Below are 21,636 nucleotides of genomic sequence, written 5' to 3'. Positions count from 1 at the left end.
CAGTTTCTGAGCTAGAAAGTAGAAAGCTCTCATGTGCCACTTTTCTAATATCTTGTTAAAAAAATAAAAGAAAATAAATCCTTCAGGTGAAGTAATGGGCTACTCTGAACACAAAATACAACCCAAAAGTCTGAATATCAATAGTAAAATATAAAGAATGAAAAAGCTCATCTACCGAAAAAATATTCTGCTGAACTGTTTAATACTTGCTATTCAACAGAGGATCTGCTCTCAAAATCAGTGCAAACTGACCAGATTACATGCTAAACTACTTCTGTAGTGCTATGGAGGGTTAGAATAATTTGTGAAAAGTCATGCAGCTTCTTTAGTGACCTCATTAACAGCTAGCTTACTATGAAGTAAGGCACTGAAGTGCATTTTACCTGTCTCCTTACTTGCTCTTCTTTCTCTTTCCTGTCCCAAATCTTTATTGTCCCAAATCCTTTCGTCCTCTAAATAATAAAGGCACTTACTTTGATGCACTAGGGCTACTAGGTGACCACATCCTTGCACAATGTACAGTACGTTGCATTCTCTATAATGCCAGTCATTATTCTTCCTGACTTCACTAGCTTTCTTTGGCTGGAGCGTTTAAGATTAATGAGGCGCTTAGTCTCAATCAAGGCACTTCGTATGAATACAGTTACACCTTCAGAAGCCATGCGGATCACTTATTTAATATTATTTGATTTTTTTAATTGTTTTGGGGGATTGATTTATAGCTATTTTTATCCATTAGTACAGACAAATTCAGGAGCGCTCTTTTTTGTCAGTAAGCATTATCAAACAGGACCTACCACCTAGTATAATACAAAGTATCATTTAACGGAACTAAAAACAATACTTAATTGTGTAAGCAGAGGAATGAGAAGGAACTTTCCCTCATAAGAAATGAATTGTGAACTTCGAAGCAATGTTTGTACCAGTGTTTCATAACTTCCATTTTATTTTCCACTGCACAAAACGTTTATTTTTCCTTGTTTTCCAATCAACCTTCCCTTCAGGAGTTAAAGCCCTACCCAGAAGGGAATTTCTCAGACAGGTCTTCCTCAGCTACATCTCTTTCTTCTAGGAATCAATGTGAAGGAAAACAATTCAGACATTCAGGAAACTGGAGTTTCAAATAATAGGTATTTTCTGATAACTAAATCTTCTCCTCTTGTGCACTTTTCTGATGTGAGAACTGAATTTTTCAAGGCATGTGGATATATAATTCCCGCAATGACTCAAATCACAGTTTCACATCTTCTGCAACAGCTGCCATTTTTAAGAATGCTTATCCTGAATGAGAATTCAGATTAATACAATTTTTTTCATTTGTTTCATGTAGAAACTTGAAGTCTGAACCATGTTAGTTGGAATGTAAAATACACTCACTCTATTTCCTACAGTAAAAAACAAAAGTTGCGCAAATAAGTAATTATCTTTAATTACGTCTTCCTCTCCAGCAAGACTTATGGTACCACGTAGCATTTTAAAATACAATTAAAATACCATACATATAACAACAAATATGGAAAAAATTAAACAAATAAAAAACCTGATTCATAAAAGAAGCATATGCATATAATTCAAAGGTAGCATAAAACTTTCAGCTGCAGGTTGGCACAACTAACATAAATTGTAGATTTTTAAAAGGAAAAGTAGTACTCTGGGCAGCAGTGTATTCAATTAAGCTGTCTTTTTTTATAGATGTACAGAAGATTGGTTAAAAGAGAACCACATTTATCTTAACTATAATGCTAAGACTACATAAAAGTATTTTACTATTTTGAAGTGAAAGCTGTTAGGATAAGCTAAGGTTATTGCCCAAACTCCAAAGAGACAGTAACATGATCCTAAAATGACAAATAGGACCCAAATAAGTATCAGCAATTCTTAGTCATGCTGCTGTCAGCAGTGAGGTTCCATACAAACACAAATACACTAATAAATTTAAGTTGTATATTAAACTGATAATTTTTTATCCAAAGAGAGCTACACTCATATTACTTTGCAACCAATAACACTATTCAAACACAAAATAGAACCATAGAAAAAAGAATCCCCAGTGTCTATTTTATCCTTCTAGCTCAAGGCACAATCAAGTCTTCTTCAACTATTCCTGAAAAATGTTTATCTAACATGTCTTTAAAAATCATAAAGGATAAGATTCTACAAAATCTCTATAGATTCTACCCCAGTAGTTCACTACTTCTAGAAATAAAAAATTGCAAGATTTCTTGGGTTTAACATTAACTTCTGCTGATGCAGTTTAAAGTTGCTACAAGTCATCTTGTCCCTAAAATGAGAGAATGGCAATTGATTGTGTTCCTCTTTGATATACACACATAATTTGGCATGAGAGAGCACTACTTATTTCCTTTCTGACTTCCCCTGGCTGTACTAAGATGGTTAATTCTTTTCAGTCCTCCCTTATGGAATGATTGAGGTCTATCAGGAATGATTAAAAGAATTTTGGGGTGGTTTTTTTGGAATTTCAATTGCACCTCTTTTTTCCTGCATCCCATTCAGACTCATGGTTTTTTGGACCACCTGTTAGAAACAGTTCTTCAACTGGGCTCTCATCAAAGCTGAAGAGAGCAGAAAGATTGTTCCATGTCGTTTTCAGACTTTACTTCCAGTGCAAGGATTAAACGTCCTGGTATAATGTTTCAGGTTCTACAGAACTGATGACATAGGTTCAGTTTGCAACCACAATGGTCACAACTGCAGTTGGTGGCGGGAGCTACTGCTTAGGTAGGCACTTCTGTCTTATACGGAACCCAAATTATTATAGTAAACTTCAGCCTACAAAATGCCTAACACCCTTGGTACTTACAGCAAATGCATCAGGAATGCTTCTTATTAATCCTTTCACTTCATTGAAATATTGAGGTAACTGAAGAAAACAATATTTTGAATAATGCCTGAAACACACTTGACAGTATTCTGGAAGTTTATACCTTGATAACTTCACATGAGATATACTCTCCCATCTCCCACAGGATCATCTTTAATGGCCTAAAGCAGACCAGTCTAGACTTCCACATTTGTTCCATAAGGATATTAAAAGTATTCAGCAAGTGATGCACAGAACTTTATCATTCTTAGTGATGTCAAGAGTTTGATGAGAATGATTACTGTGGCCTGAGGTACTGTGGGTTGAAAGCAAATCCATATTTCCATGTGTTTGGCAACTATTGATTTATATCATATCTCTTCTGTCACTTGAATATCAGGATTTAAAACACTAGCAAAACCCTGTGGAAGTTAGGATGCATCAAATCCTTTGCTTATTCTGTATTCCCATGAGCTGTCACAGCAAAAAGTTGGCTTGTTCTTAAGTATATATGTCTTTGTTATTGTCTAGGTGTTCAGAAATGGATAGATTCATCATTTGTTTAGTTCTCTTGGGATGCAAGATAGGTTGACTGCTACATAATTCCTTGGGTCACCCATTTCCTGCGTTTTTAAAAAGTAACATTAAATTTCGCATGATGCTTGTACCTCACCTAAGCTCCAAAAACTCTCAGAGATAATCACTAATAGTTCTGAGATTGTTTCAGCATCTCAAGAGTTTTGAAAGACCCTACTATTAATAAAAGTGAACTGGGTATCGTTAATGTACGATTAAACAACAGAACATTATTCACATCCTTGAAACTGTAGGGTTTTGCTATTTAACTCAGGTAGCAGATGCCTACTATCTATCACTCTTATATCCTTCTGCTGACAATGAACAGTTCACGCTGACATGTGAACAACTTGTAATAACAAGTTACAAACACAAAACAACAAACAAAACAACAAACAAAACGCAAAACAACAAACACAAAATAGCAGACTATGGAGGACATAGTTTTAAGTAAACTTAATATTGGTGAGGTCTATTCAATCTCCAACATTTCATTAAAACTTGCCAATTGAACGACAACTTATGATATTAAAAATGTGAATTTTACTCCACAACCATATCTCAATGAAGAGGTCTCTTGGGGCATAAGTTCATTTCAGTCAGGTCACCAAATCAGAGCTATAGAAAGATGAAGTTGTCTGTACTGACAATTTAGCTGTACAGTAATCAATACATGAAAAAAAAAATATATAGCAATTCAGTTAGATATATAATAGCCGAAGTTTATATTAAATAAATTGTCCAAGTGGGCGACACATACTGTCCAGCCTTTGCACACTGAAAATGGTCCTCCATTTCACTCTTATCATCATCTTGTCACCTAACACGTAAAATTCCATAAATCCACAGAGTCTTCAACCAGAAATACGGGAGAGAGTCCAGCAGAGGACTACGAAGAAGATTAGGGGACTGGAGCGTCTGAGAGATTTGCATCTGTTTAGCCCAGAGAAGAGAAGGCTGAGAGGGGACCTTATTTATACTTATATAAATATATATATACACTACATACATACACTATATATACATAGTGTGTATATATATACACACACTATATAGAGAGTATATAAATACATGTACGTACTATATAGAAATATATATACTTATATACTGATATCTTAAGGGCAGGTGTCAAGAGGATGAGGTCAGACTCTTTTCAGTCATGCTCAATGACAGGATAAGGGGCAATGGCCACAAACCGAAACACAGAAGTTCATAGAATCATAGAATAGTTGGGTTGGAAGGGACCTTCAAAGGTCATCTAGTCCAACCTCCCTGCAATGGGCAGGGACATCTGCAACCAGATCAGGTTGCTCAGAGCCCCGTCCAGCCTGGCCTTGAATGTCTCCAGGGATGGGGCATCTACCACCTCTCTGGGCAACCTGTGCCAGTGTTTTAGCACCCTCATCGTAAAAAATTTCCTCCTGATTTCTCACCTGAATCTCTCCTCTTTTATTTCAAAACCATTACCCTTTGTCCTGTCATAACACACCCTTCTAAAAAGTCTATCCCCTTCTTATAAGCCACATTTAAGCACTGAAAGGCTGCAATAAGGTCTCCCTCGAGCCTTCTCCAAGCTGAACAACCCCAGCTCTCTCAGACTGTCCTCCCAGCAGAGCTGTTCCAGCCCTCTGATCATTTTTGTGGCCTCCTCTGGCCCCTCTCCAACAGGTCCATGTCTTTCCTGTACTGAGGGCTCCAGAGCTGGACACAGGACTCCAGATGTGGTCTCACCAGAGTGGAGTAGGGGGGCGGAATCACGGTCATCAACCTCCTGGCCACACTTCTTTTGCTGCAGCCCAGGACACGACTGGCCTTCTGGGCTGCAAGTGCACATTGCTGGCTGCTATCAAATCTTCTGTCCACCAGCACCCCCAAGTCCTTCTCTGCAGGGCTGCTCTCAATCCCTTCATCCCCCAGCCTGTATTGACACCGGGGGTTGCCCTGACTCATGTGCAGGACCTTGCACTTGGCCTTGTTGAACCTCATGAGGTTCACATGGGCCTGCTTCTCAAGCTTGTCCAGGTCCCTGTGGATGGCATCCTGTCTCTCAGGTGTGTCAAGTGCACCAATCAGCTTGGTGTCATCCACAGCTTGCTGAGGGTGCACTTGATCCGGATGTCTATGTCATTGATGAAGATGTTAAACAGTACTGGTCCCAACATGGACCCCTGAGGGACACCACTTGTCCATGACCTTTCGAAGACAATGGCAGTTGGCTTAGCAGTAACATCTGCCAGCTCCCCCGGCACTCGTGTGTACATCCCGTTGAGCCCCATGGATTTGTGTGTGTGTAGTTTGCCTGAATGATCTCTAATGTGATCTCCCCTGACTAAGGGAAAGTCTTCCTTTCTCCAGACTTTCTCTCTTACCTCCAAGGCCTGGGATTCCTGAGGGCTGGCCTTAGCAGTAAAGACTGATGTAGACTGGATGCACCCATGGATTAACTTCCTCTATACTACTCTGCTTAGCCAATACAAACTATACTACTTCTCATCTTAAAACCTGAACTCAATGTCACCCCTGCCAAGGGGAGGTTCAACCAACAGGAACTGCTAATTCCTGTATCTGAGTACATGTGATGGTGGTTGGTGAGTTTTGGGAATTTTTTGATGTTAGTGAGAGTAGTATTGGTGCTAGAATGATTGTCAGTGTGAGGAGAATGGAGGTGTTAAGGAGTAGGGCGGGTTCCATTACTTTTACTTGGATTTGCACCAAGATGAACAGCTCCTAAGACCAGTGGTTTGCTATTATCCTTTAAAAGCAAGGGGGGTGAGGTTTTAGATTCAGATATTATGAACGCACATACAGCCAAACCCTACAACCCCTCCTAGCACTGACAGCCACCCGATGACTCCTATCTAATCTCAAAAACATAGCACTCCCCGCAACAACAAACCTAATAGCAGAATTAACTATTACAATTTCACTATTCAACTGATCTACCCCTACAATCCTTTGAACTGGAGCTGCAACCACTTCATAAACTCTATTTTACTAATAACCCAACGAGGGACATTACCAACCCACATCACATCTATTCAAACACAAGAACATTTTCTGATAGCCTTCCACATCATCCTGCACGCCCTGCCTGAGCCAAGTGCCATGCTGCCACCTCCGTGTTTGCTCACCCCGCTCACTGCGCTCCTCGTCGCCTGTGTTCCCCAGAACCATTCGAATCTCCCACCGTTGCCGCTGGCAATGCCTAACCCTGACCAGCCTTTCTTGCAGTAGCTGTCGCTTCCTGGCACAAATGCCACAGCAGAATGTTCCTCAGGTGTCCCCGGCTCCAGGAGCCCCACTGTCTGCCCCGATCCAGTGCTCAGCCATGGGAACCAGCTGCTGCCACCATATGCCTCGCTGACTCTGAACAGAGGAGAAACTTTGAGGCTGACAGTGCACTGGAACTGTGAGGTTCCACAACAGACAGGTTGTGGATTCTCCTTCTCTGGAGATATTAAAAAAACACCTGGATGCAATCCTGTGCCACCTGCTCTGGATGAACCTGCAGGAGGGCTGGACTAGATGATCTCCAGGTATCCCTTACAACCCCAACCATTCTGTGACTCTCTCCAGTTCCTAGAGTGTGTTTTTGAAAAAATCCAGTACTAAAAGCACCTCACATAAAATTTCCATTTAGCTATTTTCTGTATGTTTTTTATATCTCTTCCACTTCTTCATCTCATCTTCTCAAATAATTTGGCCAAAAAGTACTTTCCCTAAAGATAAGAGCTTCCTTATTTTCAGAAACTTATATGCATCATAACAGAATAAAACTAAATCTATTCAGTAAAATGTGCATAATTCTTCTCAAACTAATGTCCTTGGATGCAAATTTTTGCCCCAGAAGTTTGTAAAAGAAAAATCCCAGACAGGTCACGCTTTAATCTTTTCCCCAACATTTTCCTCTTTCTACCATTTCACCGAGTTTCCCCTTTATTGTCCCATAGTGAACATAAATGAGTCACACTAGTCATTATCTCAATGGTTTTGTTCTTCTCTTTCACCTACCACTGCACTATCGGAATGCCCTCTTCGCTTCAACAACATTTGTAAAATAACTTTAAAAGCCCAGGACAATTTCAGAATCCTTTCTACAACACAGTATTAACAAATTACAAAAAAAGAATGTTTTACTATTTTTCAGAACTTTTGATTTTAAAATATGCACTGTAGTCAAAAGGGAAATACTCTCTTCAAATTTCCCCTCAAATGTGTTACTGTCACAACGCAGTTAACATCAGATTCCAAGGCAAAGTTCTAAATTTTTCAGGCTTTTTAACAAAAAATCTGATTCAGTCCTATTGCTGTCACACACAGTATTTCATGAATAAGAACTCAGAATTCCCATACTTGCACATTGTAGCTGTATCTCCCCTGAAAAGAAATTAACAAAGCTTCTTCATATAGCAGCAGGGCTTTCTAACATCGTTTGTTTAACTGATAATTAGATTCTGAGTTAACAGCTACCTGTCATTTGCTAGAGGAGGCATATGCTTTTCCCCTGACTCCAGAACAGTAGTCACAAAGTTGTTCAGGACATCCTGAAACTCACCCAGTCTGCTAAGGAAACTGAAATAAGGTTTTCTGGTTATCAATGAAATATGAAAATTCGATTCTACCTAGTAAGAACACCTTTCCTACTAAAATGAGCACACATTACAGAGATAGAAATTGATTCAACAGATAATTTAATAACTATAAACTGAGAGAACACAGGACTAAACATTAGAGATGGACCATATTTTTGTAATGAGCAGTTTTAAGTCACTTAAGTAACTTCTTTCCTTTTGTTTTCCCCAGCTTAGGTAACATGAGGATTAAAAATACCAATTCCTCTTTTGTTTCCTTAACTCTCAGTATTCACAAAAGATCCTTAAAATGTTGACAGTGTATAAAAAAAAAAAAAAAGTATTTATATTTACTGTTACTTTCAGTTTGCTAATGCTATGACCGTGAACTTCTTACAGGTGGCTCTCATAAATGCAAGAAGTAACGTTTGATAAAGCAATATTGTATTTTCCAGTAGCTTGAATTCTCATAGCTTTTTCAACATATCTAAAAATTTTATGATGTCATTTAAGGATTCACATTTTTAAGGCACTAAAAATATGTGGTGGTAATTCAACAAGAGAACAAAAAAAAGCCATGTTGCCATCAAATCTGTTTACTGTTTATCACATTTCCTCAAGTTTTTTTAACGAAAACAAATATTAGATCACTGAGCATGGCAACTGATAGATTGGTAAAATGTGAAATTTTAAACTGTTTGTTTTGGTTTGGTTTTTGTAATGACTATACGTTTAGGGATTCTGTGAACTATTACTTGCTTGTTTATTTATTCCTTGCTGTATAGAACTATTTTATATCTTATTTTAAATAAAATAGGCATTTAGGATCTTCACAAGTGAAACCTTCTGCTTACACAGCACAGTAAACCTGCTGCAAAAGAACAATTTACTTCTTGACTGTAATTTATTATTCTCTTCCATTTTTGTATTCTCCAGCTGCCCACACATACACCCCGAAGTCTAAAATATTTAGAGGAAATCTCGTTTTTTTCTCCCTCTTGTCTGCATTTAAATTTTCAGTTGTTTCTTTGAACAATGTTCTATACACAACTATATTCTGTTAGATGATCCTTTTCTCAGTGTATAGACCTACTCCAAATTTGTCTATTAAAATATTATACTACTACATTTTAGATTGAAATCTAATTGTATTTTACAAATAGTTTTTCCCCAACAAGTGTGCTCAGAAAAAAATACACAGGCCACATTTCCCATGCAATCATGCTTGTGCTGTTTCTTTTTTTTCTTTCCTTAATCTCTAATGGGTTAGATAACTAAGCAACGTGTGAAACTTACGGCTGTCCAGGCTTCCTTTCTGCATCGAGAGCACAACCATTCATTATGGATTTCATGAGAAGGAACACCATAGCAACCTAGAATAAAAGAGCTGAACTGATTAATATATTCTGCCTTTCTCTCTATGATGTCATACAATTCAACTGTGTGTAAACACTAGTAATACACACCTCCTGTGAGCTAGGAGACTCTTCCAATCTACGCCTACTGCTAATCCCATAGTCCATTAAATATATAAATTAGATACACAGACACTCTTCCTAAAGCTAAAAACAAACAAAAAAACCAACCCACAAACAAAAAACCACTAGCAAACAAACAGAAAACAAACACATGCAAAAAAACCCCAACAACAACTCCAAAACCCAAACCCCAGGGAATTTCTTATTTTCTGTTTTCAATAGCAAATGTCTAATTCTCTCTGCAGCATAAAATGTCTAATTTGAATTAATAAGCTGACATTTACTCTATGCAATTATACTGCACTTCCATGTAAGAATTTCACATGGAGTTCTCAGAGTTAACTATTGAAGTCCTACTTGTCTGTAGAAGATACAGGAGAAAAAAAACTTGCATTCATCAGTCACTCTTGACATAAAAAAGAATGCAAGGTAAAGGAAATTACTGCATACCTAAAGTTAATAGTAATATTCACAAATCCAGCAAGATTTCATCCTGACTATTTAATAAGGACATAGTAACATCACACAGTGGTTTAAAATACGACAAGTAAAAAAGGAACTTAACAGCTCAGAACTGAAATGAGAATCACGATTTTGTGATTATTGGAAGTTTACAGAAAAGTTAATTCTTCACTATTTTCAAAGCAATCATTAATAAGAAACAGAAAAAGTAACATAGTTTTAAATAAATTTAGCCAGCGATGGAAGCACCCACCTGGACGCCTTCCTGTGTAACCTCATCTAGGTGTTCTTGCTCTGGTGGGGGGATTGGACTAGATGATCTTTTGAGGTCCCTTCCAATCCCTAACATTCTGTGATACTGTGATACTACATAAAGAAATGTTCTTCAAGTACTTCTTAAGACATACTAGAAGCCTAGTCAACTATTATTTATCAATACAGCGAAGTTTGAAATTACATTTCTACCAACTGAACAATTAGTTTATTTACTTGCATGAACCCGTACACAGCACTTTGCACAGGAAATCAGAAGACTTGTTCCATCTTCTTCGATAAAGGCATTTGATGGATAGTTTTCAGTGTTTTCTTCACTATAAATAAAACACATCTCTGGAATAAGAGGTTTAGTCTTTTCATTTTCAGTCATCAATGTTTCTGCTGAGTTTGCTTCCCCAAAAGTAGGACTTTCTTCATCATGATTGCCTGGCTGGAAAATAACCAAAATTTATATTTAAGTAACAGAAAGGAGAGTCTGTCTTACTTTTCCTTTTGACACTGATCAAATGACTTCTCCCCTCCCAGCTCTTGTACTAACAACGTAACAGTTTTATGAGAGAATTAACTGCTTCTAGCTATCTATCACAGTCATTCTATAGCTCCTGTTCTGTTCAAATAACTGTGAAATCTAGAATAGCACTCAGCCTGCAAACTAGTGTTGTTGCAGCTGTGTTCAACCACCTGTCGCCCTTTGAGCCTTTTAACTGGGTCCAGTGCAATAAAAGTTTTCTTCCTAGTTCCCATGCTGTGGGGATTCCAGTTTAGCAGCTTCAGAATTAGTACCACTGTACTATAGCAGAATTTTTAGCTCACTTTTGACACAGGAATTCCGCAAGCCCGTATCAAACAGTGCTCTGCATTAGACCGTTTCTATGGGAATATTAGTCCCGAGAAGGCGTAAGTACTGTGAAAACACTTAGCTCTTCAACACTGCAGGAAAGAGACATAGAAGAGGCCCAGATAAAAAGCATTTGAAGATGGACATATAAAGATATAGCTAAAAGATACAAACCTACGTGGATTTGCCACCTCCAAAAGTGTAACTTCAAGTGCAAGCACACATACACTAAACACCAATCCTGCATAAACCCTAGCAGAAGGCATACACTGTCTGCAACCAAGAATAAATGCAGGTGAACAGAGTATCAGTTTGAATTTCAACAACGGTGAGTTTATTTACTTCTCATACAAATCAAATTCACACGCTTATCTTATTTCTAGTTTACTGGAAATGAAGTAGCTGGGCAACTATTTCACACTTGACCTGGAGATGGAGCTGTTCCGGTCTTGCTTACCTTGTAGTACGGCATGAGAAGAGTGCAAACGGCACAGTGTGGTTCCTTTTCTGCACAAGCTGCATTGTATTCTTTTTCAGCATTGAAATTGTGTACTCGTGTCTGCCAAAGGTAGACCAGAGGCCTGGCCCATGTCTCTGTCTCTTGAACTTCCTCTTCAATTAAGGTAGTCTCAGGCAGTTCTTAAAGAATTAAAAAAAAAAAAAAAAAAAGTGTTTACATCGCAGTCCTGCAATGAAGACAAACACCGATTTTGTCATGTGTGCTAATAACGATAAAACAATGCTATAGGAATTCTGTGTGTGAATACAAAGGCAGAAGGCTCAAAGAATTATGCAACAGGGCAAGCACACAAAAAAGTGGTTCAACACCGGCGTCACACGCTGACTGCTCCACATAGAGTAGGTCATTAGGTCTAGTGCTTACAGTTCGTATTCATATCCACAACACTGTATCTCAGTCTTCCGCTTCTTAATTCCTCCAATGTCTACCACCTACCCCACCATGCGCTCTGCCCTGTACTCCTTACGGATGGAATAAGTTGCAACCTGCCAAGCAGCACCAGACTAATCACTCTGCTCACCCACAATGTCACCTCTGAACTCTTTATGGAAAACTGACATTCATTTTCCAAAAGGAAAAAAGAGATGAATGTTTTAGCCAAGAAGTAATGGTGAACAAACAGATCTAAGATGTAGGTGGACATGCATGCTGGACTCCGCTTCAGGAAAAAATATTTTGTAATATCAGTGATCTGTTGTGGATGCTGGAAAATTTTGTTTTACTTATTAGCAGTGTTTCCGTGCAGGACTCCGCAAAGGTGACCTTATGAAATTAAAAGCCTCTGAAGAAGGTGGGAAATAAAGTGAGACTGAAACTCAAGAGAAATAGCTTATTCAATAGAAGCAATCAAAAAATGTAGTAATTTGCTATTGAGAAAGACGTGGGAAAAGGAAAGCTGTGAAAAGGAGACTGGGTGTAAAACCCTTTCCCCAGTGAAATCAATAGCATAATTATTAACGATCCAGTTGTTAACACCAGAACCTCAGCCTAGTCACATGTCTGAGCTAGTTAGAAAACTCAAGGTATCTTCACAGGCAACCTTGCGACTGCTGTCTGCAAAATGTACAGATTATGAGAAGTGCCTTTTCATTCTAGGGGAGAAAGCATTGCTGACAGCAGATATTAGCTATTTTTTTCTGAATGGTGTCCTTATACACTGCTCTGATTAATGATGAGGTCTGTGGTTCTGTTCGTTCAAGTGGACAGTGCCTATTAAATCTTTCATGATCAATGAGAAGGCAGGTAAGTATCAATTAGAATAATTAAAATAATGCGATTGTGGGAAGGAAAATGTGGGAAGTTATTGAACAGAAATTTCAGGTAACAAAAAAGGTCTATAGTATACAGTCGTTTTCTAACAATGTATTTAAGAAAAAATGTTTATTTCAGAAGAAGAAAATTCCAACAACAGAGAAATGTTTAATGAAGTATACTAAGCTGACTCACCACATTCCTTCAGCCCATGACTGCCTTCGTTGACTTTACTAAAAAGCAGAGACTTTATGGGTCTCCTCCTATGATAAATTGTCACACATTGCTACAAAAGCACTATCAGGTTGATACCATTTTTCTCAGTTTTGAATAAAATATGGATTAAAATATTTATCTACAAGCAAGCTAAGTGTAGCAAACACAACTTAATTAATATATCCTGCATTGGAATTTTATTCCATTTTTTATAGTTTCTCAAGAGAACTAGTATCAATTCAATAACCATTTGCCAATAATCCAGGTGGAAGAACAAATACAAAAGATCTGCAAAAAAAGGTGTCACCAACTCAATATTCAGCAGCAGAGCTTTATGGTGAATAAGTTAGCTATAAAAGAACAGTGGTGAAGAAATAGCTGAACACAAGAGATGGAAATATAAAATGCTGGCATCACTTTTACAGCTTTCTGAGTTCCTTTTTTTTAAGTTAAAAGCTTAACTGAGGTTTTAGTTAAAAACATTCTGTCCTACCATATTTTTTTTCTATTGCATGCAATTTTCCAGAACTGTAAAATAAATAGCTCTGAAATCTATGCCTCTAGTTCCATTTCTATTGATTTAAATTTTCCCTTATGGAATGGTCTCACAAATGGCTTCATCTTTGCTAACTTAATTTCCAAATCCTTTCTTTATTTTCTTTCAGGAGCTTATACTGCCATAATTTTAAATATTTTCATTGTAGTTGTGACCTCACAGAAAATTCATGGCTTGATTGTGCCTGATGAAGAAGACTAAGAGGAACACAAAATTTGTTGTGAAGGTTCTAACTTACATCTTCCGTATCTATTATTCATTTGGAAATTGACGCTCCTTGATTGCACCACTCCTTATCACTGCTGAATAATTCTCTCATGAGGGTTAAGGTCTTTGCTCTGAACCTCAGCCTATTATGCTCTTCTTTAGTAGAAAAAAAAAAAAAAAAAATCTATCTTCAGATTTCCAGTCCTGGAATCAATTCTAGGACGATAGCTGTAATTTTCTCACACAGTGCTCTGGTTTCCTATTGCCTGCAGCACATTACTGAGTTCATGACCATATTGGTTTTGCTTTTGACGAGAACAATATTTATATAATATTTATATATATTAGATATATATATAATATTTAGATAATATTTAACTACAAATAAACTCCACAATTTCAGTAACCTCTTGTATGATGTTTACACATCCCTTCCAAATCGGGGAAGTGAAAGAATACAAGAGCTAGGAATAAAGCTGGCAGCAGTCTTAAAATATTTTCTTGCTTTCAAGAGCTTTGTAGTTATTTTCAAACCACACTCCAGTGAAGTCAGGGACAAAGTGTCATATGCAGATGTACTGGACTGCATCTTCCGAAACCTTCAAAAAATTCAACACTATTTTAATAAATGTTTTTTCCCCTTTACATTATGTTTAGAGCAACTATTTCCAGTTAGTTATTGACTAGAAGCAAACCTCCTCATTTGCCTCTGATCTCTATCATATCTAATTATGTATTCCATCTCCTTTAAGGTATGACTATCTTCTCAACACTCCTTACTGCATGAACTTCGGACCCCAACCTCTCTGATGTGATCCTCCTGTACATTACACTCTGCAATCTCTCACTCTTCTCCACCGTAACAAGTCCAGAAGCACAGCCGAGAAAATAAAAATATGCCTCCTCCTTTTAAAGGGAGACTAGTTAGCCCAGTACTTCTTAAAGGACCATTACCTTATCAGCACACAAAATTAAGAATAGACAGAACGGACGCTCTTAAGGGATATAAGCTTTGCCTGACCCTCTGTTATCACTACTGTATGGTTTGTGTATTTCAGTTCTCAAGAATTTCCTAGGCAACCTCAAGATTAATTTATCATCCTTCAAGAGTTTTAGAAATACTAGTTCATTTCTTTACAGTCAACATTCACCCACTCACACAATGAAATCACAAAATGTCAAAAGAAACTGATAGTAAGAAAAAAAGTTACAGAGGACATGACTCCCATTATAGCATATGACAACAAGGCTGCCTTCAATAACTTTCTCACCAGATAAAACACGCAATCACATGTGTAAATATCCTACATCAGTAGAACTTGTGCAGTTTCACTTTGTGTGGTCTCTCCAAGATGTGCCAGTATCACTGACAGAAGCCTTTCCAGGTCAGCTTCTCAGGTAGTACAACTGGAGTTATATTTCTGGTTTCCATGAAGTCAGAGAAGTCATGTACCATGAATAAAAACTGAGAATCTGGTTATCCAAAAAAAGGCAAGGAAAAACTAACTTTCAACCTGTTTGAGAGAAAGCATAGAGTATAAAACCACTTGATGTAACAAACACACTGCCATCTTGGTACAGTTTATAGCTTTTCTTCACTTGTTCATTTGATAATTCCAGTGTAATATTTATGTCCTGAAAATAAATAGAAAACTTAAGGTTTTTTTAGATTTTTTTTTGCTATTTATTCAGTACTTCTTACTTCCTCTTGTTCTCTTTAATGAGTCCTTTCATTACGTACTACATAACCAAAAAGCAATCAGTGACTTAGCCTAAAATAAATTTATTTTCCTGACTCATGTTGGTATGCATGGTTTCAGGGCAGACATTCAGGTACCTCAGGTGAGCTCAGTGTTTTTTGACCAGGCGCGTCTTGTTAGAAGTATGGAAGTGCCAAGTACCTTCATATGCTTTCTATATGCAACGCCATAAAGTATAGAGGCAACCGCAAACTCAATACCTCCACTCAAAATTCACCTTAACTGAGGATTCTCAGGGTAAGAATGGAGAACAACCTGCCGTGTCGATACTGACTGAAAAATCTCAGAAGCTCCATTGTCGTAAGCAGGCATACCTTCTACTTCAACTACGTATCAGTGCCATTTCTCAGTACTCAAGGCTTGCAAAAGCCATGGTGGAAGCATCAGTTCCCCCACTGAAACAGATGAAAACATTGCCAAAACAAAGACCAGTACGTAATGTTTCATGAAGCTAAATGAACACAATGTGTCACTAAAAAAATCTTATATATTGGCATTTTTCTGAAAGAGTCTGAGAATGTTGTCTCAGTTCCGGTAGAGAAGGTTTTGATGGACAGTCACTTATGCAATGCTGCCAACCAACACCACTCTACAATCCACACCATTATTTAGTCAAACCTTCTTTGCAATAAACTGGCCTGGCTCTACGAGCAGCTACCAATGGCCCAAGGCAGATAATCCCAGAGATTCAGGCCAACCAATGCAGTGACACAAAACACAATGTATGTCTATGGAGAGCATTTTATTTATACAACACTTGAAACTGAGCTAAGCAATTTATTTTGACTTCTATGTCTGCTGTAACCTGGATCATATCACTGATATTTCCTCACAGTTCACTGCCAGTAAATGCACGAACAGGACTGTACAGGTGCATATCAGAATTTGCTGGTGAGAACTCTGATGTGCCATTTGCTTTTTTCAGCTTTTCAGCATGTAACTCACATTCCAAATTAAGAATTAATTGAAAGAAAAGTGAATAATGCATTCTCATTATTCTTTGGTAGAGAAACATCAAATCAACTTAACTATACTACAGGATACGTCTTGCTGTCAGAGATGATAAAAGAAAATATGGGAGTTGAACCTGCTAGCCATGACAAGGGAATTCCATATATATTTGCAGCTCAATTGATAGCACTGTCGAAGAGATTGCAAACTCTCGTGCATAATACATATGCACACTGACAAATACTCAAAGAACCATCTTTAAAGTCTCCAGTTGATCTATTTGTGTTATTTAATCTCCATCTGAATCATAACACTACCTTACATACAGTAATTATTCCTGTAGCAATGTCGTATAAAAAATTAAGGCCATCACTTCAACTACAAAAGTAAACACCTCCTTAGAAGAACATGTTCCCTCACAACACTATGTTAAAGCATAAATGTTATGCTTAATCTAAAGTATAAGAACTACTCATAGGAATTCAGAATTGCTTAACAATGCAACAGAACAATAATTATCTGATTCACCTTCTTATAGTCAAGCTCATTCTTTTCCTGAGACCATGTATCTCTGGAGGACTTAAGCAGATAAGACGTTGAGCTCAGAGGCTGACTATACTAAGATCTGTGTGTTCACTCCCTACTTCAAAGTGCAACTATGAGAAGAACCATACAGCACACTTTCTCAGTTCCATAACTATAAAAATACAGTAGGGGGTTTCTTCAACTGGGAAAATGAAAATCCTCTGCTTATCACATGAAGCCTTTATTATTAGGAATGTGACAGACCTGAGAAATTATATAAAATAAAAATTAAATAGCTTACATGAAAGTAAACAATTTTTACATTAAAAAAGTCTGTGTGACATCTTGCACCATGTAAAAATTCAATTTAACTAAATTTTAGAAAAAAAATTATAAATAGGACACTGCATAAGAAAGAAAAATAAAGGCTTGTATTTGTACCATTGGAAACATCTACGTAGACAAGAACCCAAAAACTAATTGCTAAGGTAGAACAATCACAGTCAGGAAACAAAATTAAATATCATGCAACTTCTACAGCTTATCACCCTTGTAAAGTTCAAAACATGTCTCTAAGTGCACCTTATAAAATAAACCCTAATTTCAAACCAGCCCCTACCTCTGCAGCTGTAAATTAATCTTATCACTTTTGTGCCATGAATAGGGGCCAAAGGGATCTCCCATGATTTGGTTCATTAACAAGGATGTGTTACTCAAAGGAAACAAATGTGAAATATCATTCAGAATTTCAGTCATTTCCTGATGTCACAGAAAGGAGCTCCATGCTCAATTAATATTTTCTAGGACAGAGAAGAGATCTTGGGCATCCCATATGTGGAAGAGGAACTACTATTAAACAGACACTCCTTCATTCTGCCTAACAAACATTGGCAGTCTTCTTGATGATGGAGGTATATTTTATTTGTAAATCAGGGCACTGTTCCTCTAATTTACACTTTAATGTTCCATGTATAATGTGATCGATTAATAAACAACTGAAACTGAAGAAGGCTCAGAGGACGTGCAAAAGGGCTTTGTGCTTTTTAATCTCCAAGAATCTAGAGAGTGACTGCTCATAGATGTTGCAAAGTAAGAAGAATTTATCTCAACATAAAGGGGGCGCCTTTGTTTTATATAAATGGTCATATCAGCTGGGTGAATCAGCTGGTTGCAAATGTCTTCCTGAGCCAAACAGACCAGAATATGGGAAGTGTGTACATGATTCAGTCCAACATAGAGTATAAAAAGTTCAGCATTGAACAAAATGAACTTCGAAGAGACCAACAGGTCTGAGCTGATTCAACCTATGTATTCCTTCCCAGCAAATGGTGACACCAGCATCACGACAGTGAGCATACACAGACCAGTAATGGCAATCACATTTTTAATGTAATCCAACTGTACATTGCAATATGCATGCTATACTGTGCTCATATTTTTATTTCAGTACATTGCTGTATCACTCTGCTAATGCAAAATCCTGTGTAATATCAAATATCTACCAGTAAATGTGGTATTAAGTACTTCTTGTGTGGGACATCTAAAAGAACCCTGTCAGAGACTATGGAACTCTGGCACAAGGAACACAGAATTCAGTTCTTCAGTACTGGTACTTAAATTGTATTTACATGTAAAAAGACTGACTTGACTTCTGCTAGAGTGTCAGGTATTACAGTTTAAAGCAGCCAGAAAATTCCTGGATAATATGGAAACCTTCAAATTTGGAGTACATGTTTAAACAAGTTCAAAGACCCTTTACTGAATACACTTTGAGAATATATCATACTTGGACTCAAACACCTTATCATTAAATGTATCACTGATTTTGGTATGCTTTGAAAATAACTAAGTGGAGTGGTCTTCACATAATAAGAGTGACATGTCTGCCTCTTATAGCGTCCCAAGGAGACCTTCTCATGCAAGTCTGTTAGTATGCACATTTTTTTCAAATGATCTTATCTACCATAAATTACCACAGCTCAGATTCAACTAGGGTATACATGGAGCCTGACAGAGACGCCCTTTGAGTTGGTCTTCCTCAGACCAGCAGGTCTGCAGAGACTCTCCTCCTTAGACTGGCCATCTAAGGAAAGTTCCTCGAGGACTGAGACACCTTTCCTGACTGGTGATTATCTGGGTACCCTTGAGTGTCCTCACTTTGTATGAGCGGCAAGATGCGCATTATGAATCACCATTCTAGAGTTTTGGGATCCCTTGCATCTGAATTGGCTATGTAGTAATCGAACTCCTAAACAGAATCAGAAACTATGTTTTATAATGTTGGAGTGCTGAATAATTTTGGATAAACTTTGTTTCTGGTTGCTTCTCTGCTAAACGGTTCTGGTTAGAATAAAGTCTGCTTGGAGCTTTTTGCCTTCCTAAATTGATTTCTGGGTGCCTCCATCACAAGTGATCACGGATCTCAATTCTCCATGAACCACGACAGCATTTACTTCAATGCAAGTATAATGCTTTGTTGTAGTATTATTTTACCTGATACAATCCATAGTGAGATCAAATATTTTGTTTCCTAAGGGGATAGAGCAAGTGTTCGTTTTTTTCCAAAAGAAAAGCAGAAATACTTGATGAGCCAATTAATGAATTTAAATAAATGTGTAACAGTTGCTATAAACCTCACTGTATCATACGTCAGCCATAGTAGCACTGATACTATAAGGTAGTTAGCAATCCTAAACTCCATACTAGTTCCGGCTATCATATTTGTACCCAAAAAAGATACTTATATAGGATTAATTTATCTCTTTAATGTAATTTTGGATATACCGGTTCTCATTTATGCAATTATTTATATGCATCTGTATCCCTTTACGTATTTAGGAAAAGTGAAACAATTCATTAAAACAAACTGTGTAGACAAAAAGAAAATGATAGCCCAGAATCTGTGTTAGTACAAAGGATATTCTTATAACAAAGTACTTGTAAACAGGTACTGTGCTGCTCTCCAAATGGGCAAGTGAATGAAATAAATGTTTTCACAAATGTTATTGGTTTAATAGTTTGTGGTAAACTTGCTCCAGCACTCGATACTATTGCTTTGAATGGTTTTTGCTTAGTAAGTTAAACTCAAATTCTCAGAAAACATTTGGGCCATTTGCAGAATGGGCTGTTGCCAGTATTTGCTGATTTAACCCAGCAGATGTGAAAAGCCATAGATGCTAATACAGTACAATTTGCTTTTGCCAGTCTCAACAATGATTTTGCTGCCTGGGGTTATGTTCCACTGATGTTTCCTGGCTTTGTACAGCAGCATTCTCTACCACAAAGAGCATAGTAGCATCTGTTATTTTTCAGGTAGTTGAGCATAATCTCAGCCCTGGGAGGCACTATCTATAGTTTCAAATGTCCTGGAGGAAATAATAATAATAATTAAAAAAAAAAAAGTCAATCAGGGAAAAAGACTTGCAACTTCAAACTGTTCCTGCAGTATATCAGCAAACTCAGCTTCAGAAATTGTGGGGCTTTTTTTCTGTAATGAAAGCCATAGATTTCATAGCAAAACATGAAATTCTAAACTTTTTAATTTCTTCTACTGTACAAGAAATTTGATTTATTGTATGGTACTGTACAGTAACACTACTGTAAATTATGTATACATTTTTAGTTAGAGAGTCTAATTGCTGAAGTATCAATTAATACTTCATTTCTCATAAAAATTGTAGGTAAACACAGCCATACTGAATCAGAGCTCTAGAAGCTAAACCTAAGAACTCCTGGATTAAATAAGGTTTAGCTCATGAAAGAAACTAATGGGGTGCTTTCGGTTTAAAAAAAAAAAAAAAAATAGAGAGAGAAAAGTAAAATATCAAAAAAGTTATGTCGAAATGTTTTGAAAGGTCAGAAAAATTCAGATTTCAAAAAAATTTTAAAAAGACAATTTGACAGAATTGAAAGATGCATTTAGACCGTGGGGTATTTCAATTTTTCTTGAGCTTATCATTAAAGTCTTATAATGAAATTCATGGCTTTTTGGTGTATTGCATTTGCTACACTGCTAAACATAATTTGTACTTGCACTTGCTGATACTTGCTGTATCAGTCTGCTAAACAAAAATCCCATGTAACTTCAACTAATTTCAAGTAAGAAAATTTTGTGTTATTCATTAAATCCTCCATACAAATAATATCTAAAAGAACCTAGTCAGGGTGTATTATGCTCTGACATTAACTGGCATAGCCAGTAGGATATTACCAAGGGTGATCAATACCCATTACAGCAGTAAAGATTACTTTGGCTAAAACATGATTTCTAATTTGGTGTTAGTCACAAATAAGAACCTTGTAGAGAAAACCTAAATTGTGATTAACAACAGGTAGTGATAAGACTGGCTGCAGACAGGACCACTACCATTTAAAAGAGGAGACAGAATTATTACAAATACTAGCAACGGCTGAAAAAAATCTCACCAGTTACTTTGAAAAGGAGAGATGGGAAAACCATAATCAAGATTTCCTCTAACAAACAGCAAAGTAACTAAAATCTGTTTGATTTACCTTGCTATGCTGATTTACTAATGAAAAACCAGTTTGCCATACAGTTTCAAAAGCTCAGTAAAGCTCATTTAAGCTAACCAATTCCAAATGTAGAATATGTATTTCAATTTACATTT

General features: G+C 37.1%; 1 protein-coding gene across 3 annotated transcripts in view; it reads right to left on the bottom strand.

Annotated features, from left to right (window-relative positions):
- KDM4C (lysine demethylase 4C) overlaps window positions 1-21,636 on the bottom strand; it is a 265,656-nt gene that overhangs the window by 87,730 nt on the left and 156,290 nt on the right. For 2 of the 3 annotated variants that reach the window (XM_065655476.1, XM_065655477.1), the window contains 3 exons: window positions 11,480-11,661; window positions 10,398-10,614; window positions 9,265-9,341 (listed from right to left, as the gene is read on the bottom strand). In XM_065655476.1, coding sequence (XP_065511548.1) covers window positions 9,265-9,341; window positions 10,398-10,614; window positions 11,480-11,661 — 476 coding nt within the window. The remainder of the gene's footprint in view (window positions 1-9,264; window positions 9,342-10,397; window positions 10,615-11,479; window positions 11,662-21,636) is intronic. The other variant, XM_065655478.1, reaches the window with a different exon arrangement.

This window comes from Caloenas nicobarica, chromosome Z (assembly GCF_036013445.1).
Source record: "Caloenas nicobarica isolate bCalNic1 chromosome Z, bCalNic1.hap1, whole genome shotgun sequence".
NCBI classification, from domain to species: Eukaryota; Metazoa; Chordata; class Aves; order Columbiformes; family Columbidae; genus Caloenas; species Caloenas nicobarica.
Note: the sequence above shows the minus strand (reverse complement) of the source record. Positions and strands in the feature narration are given on the sequence as shown.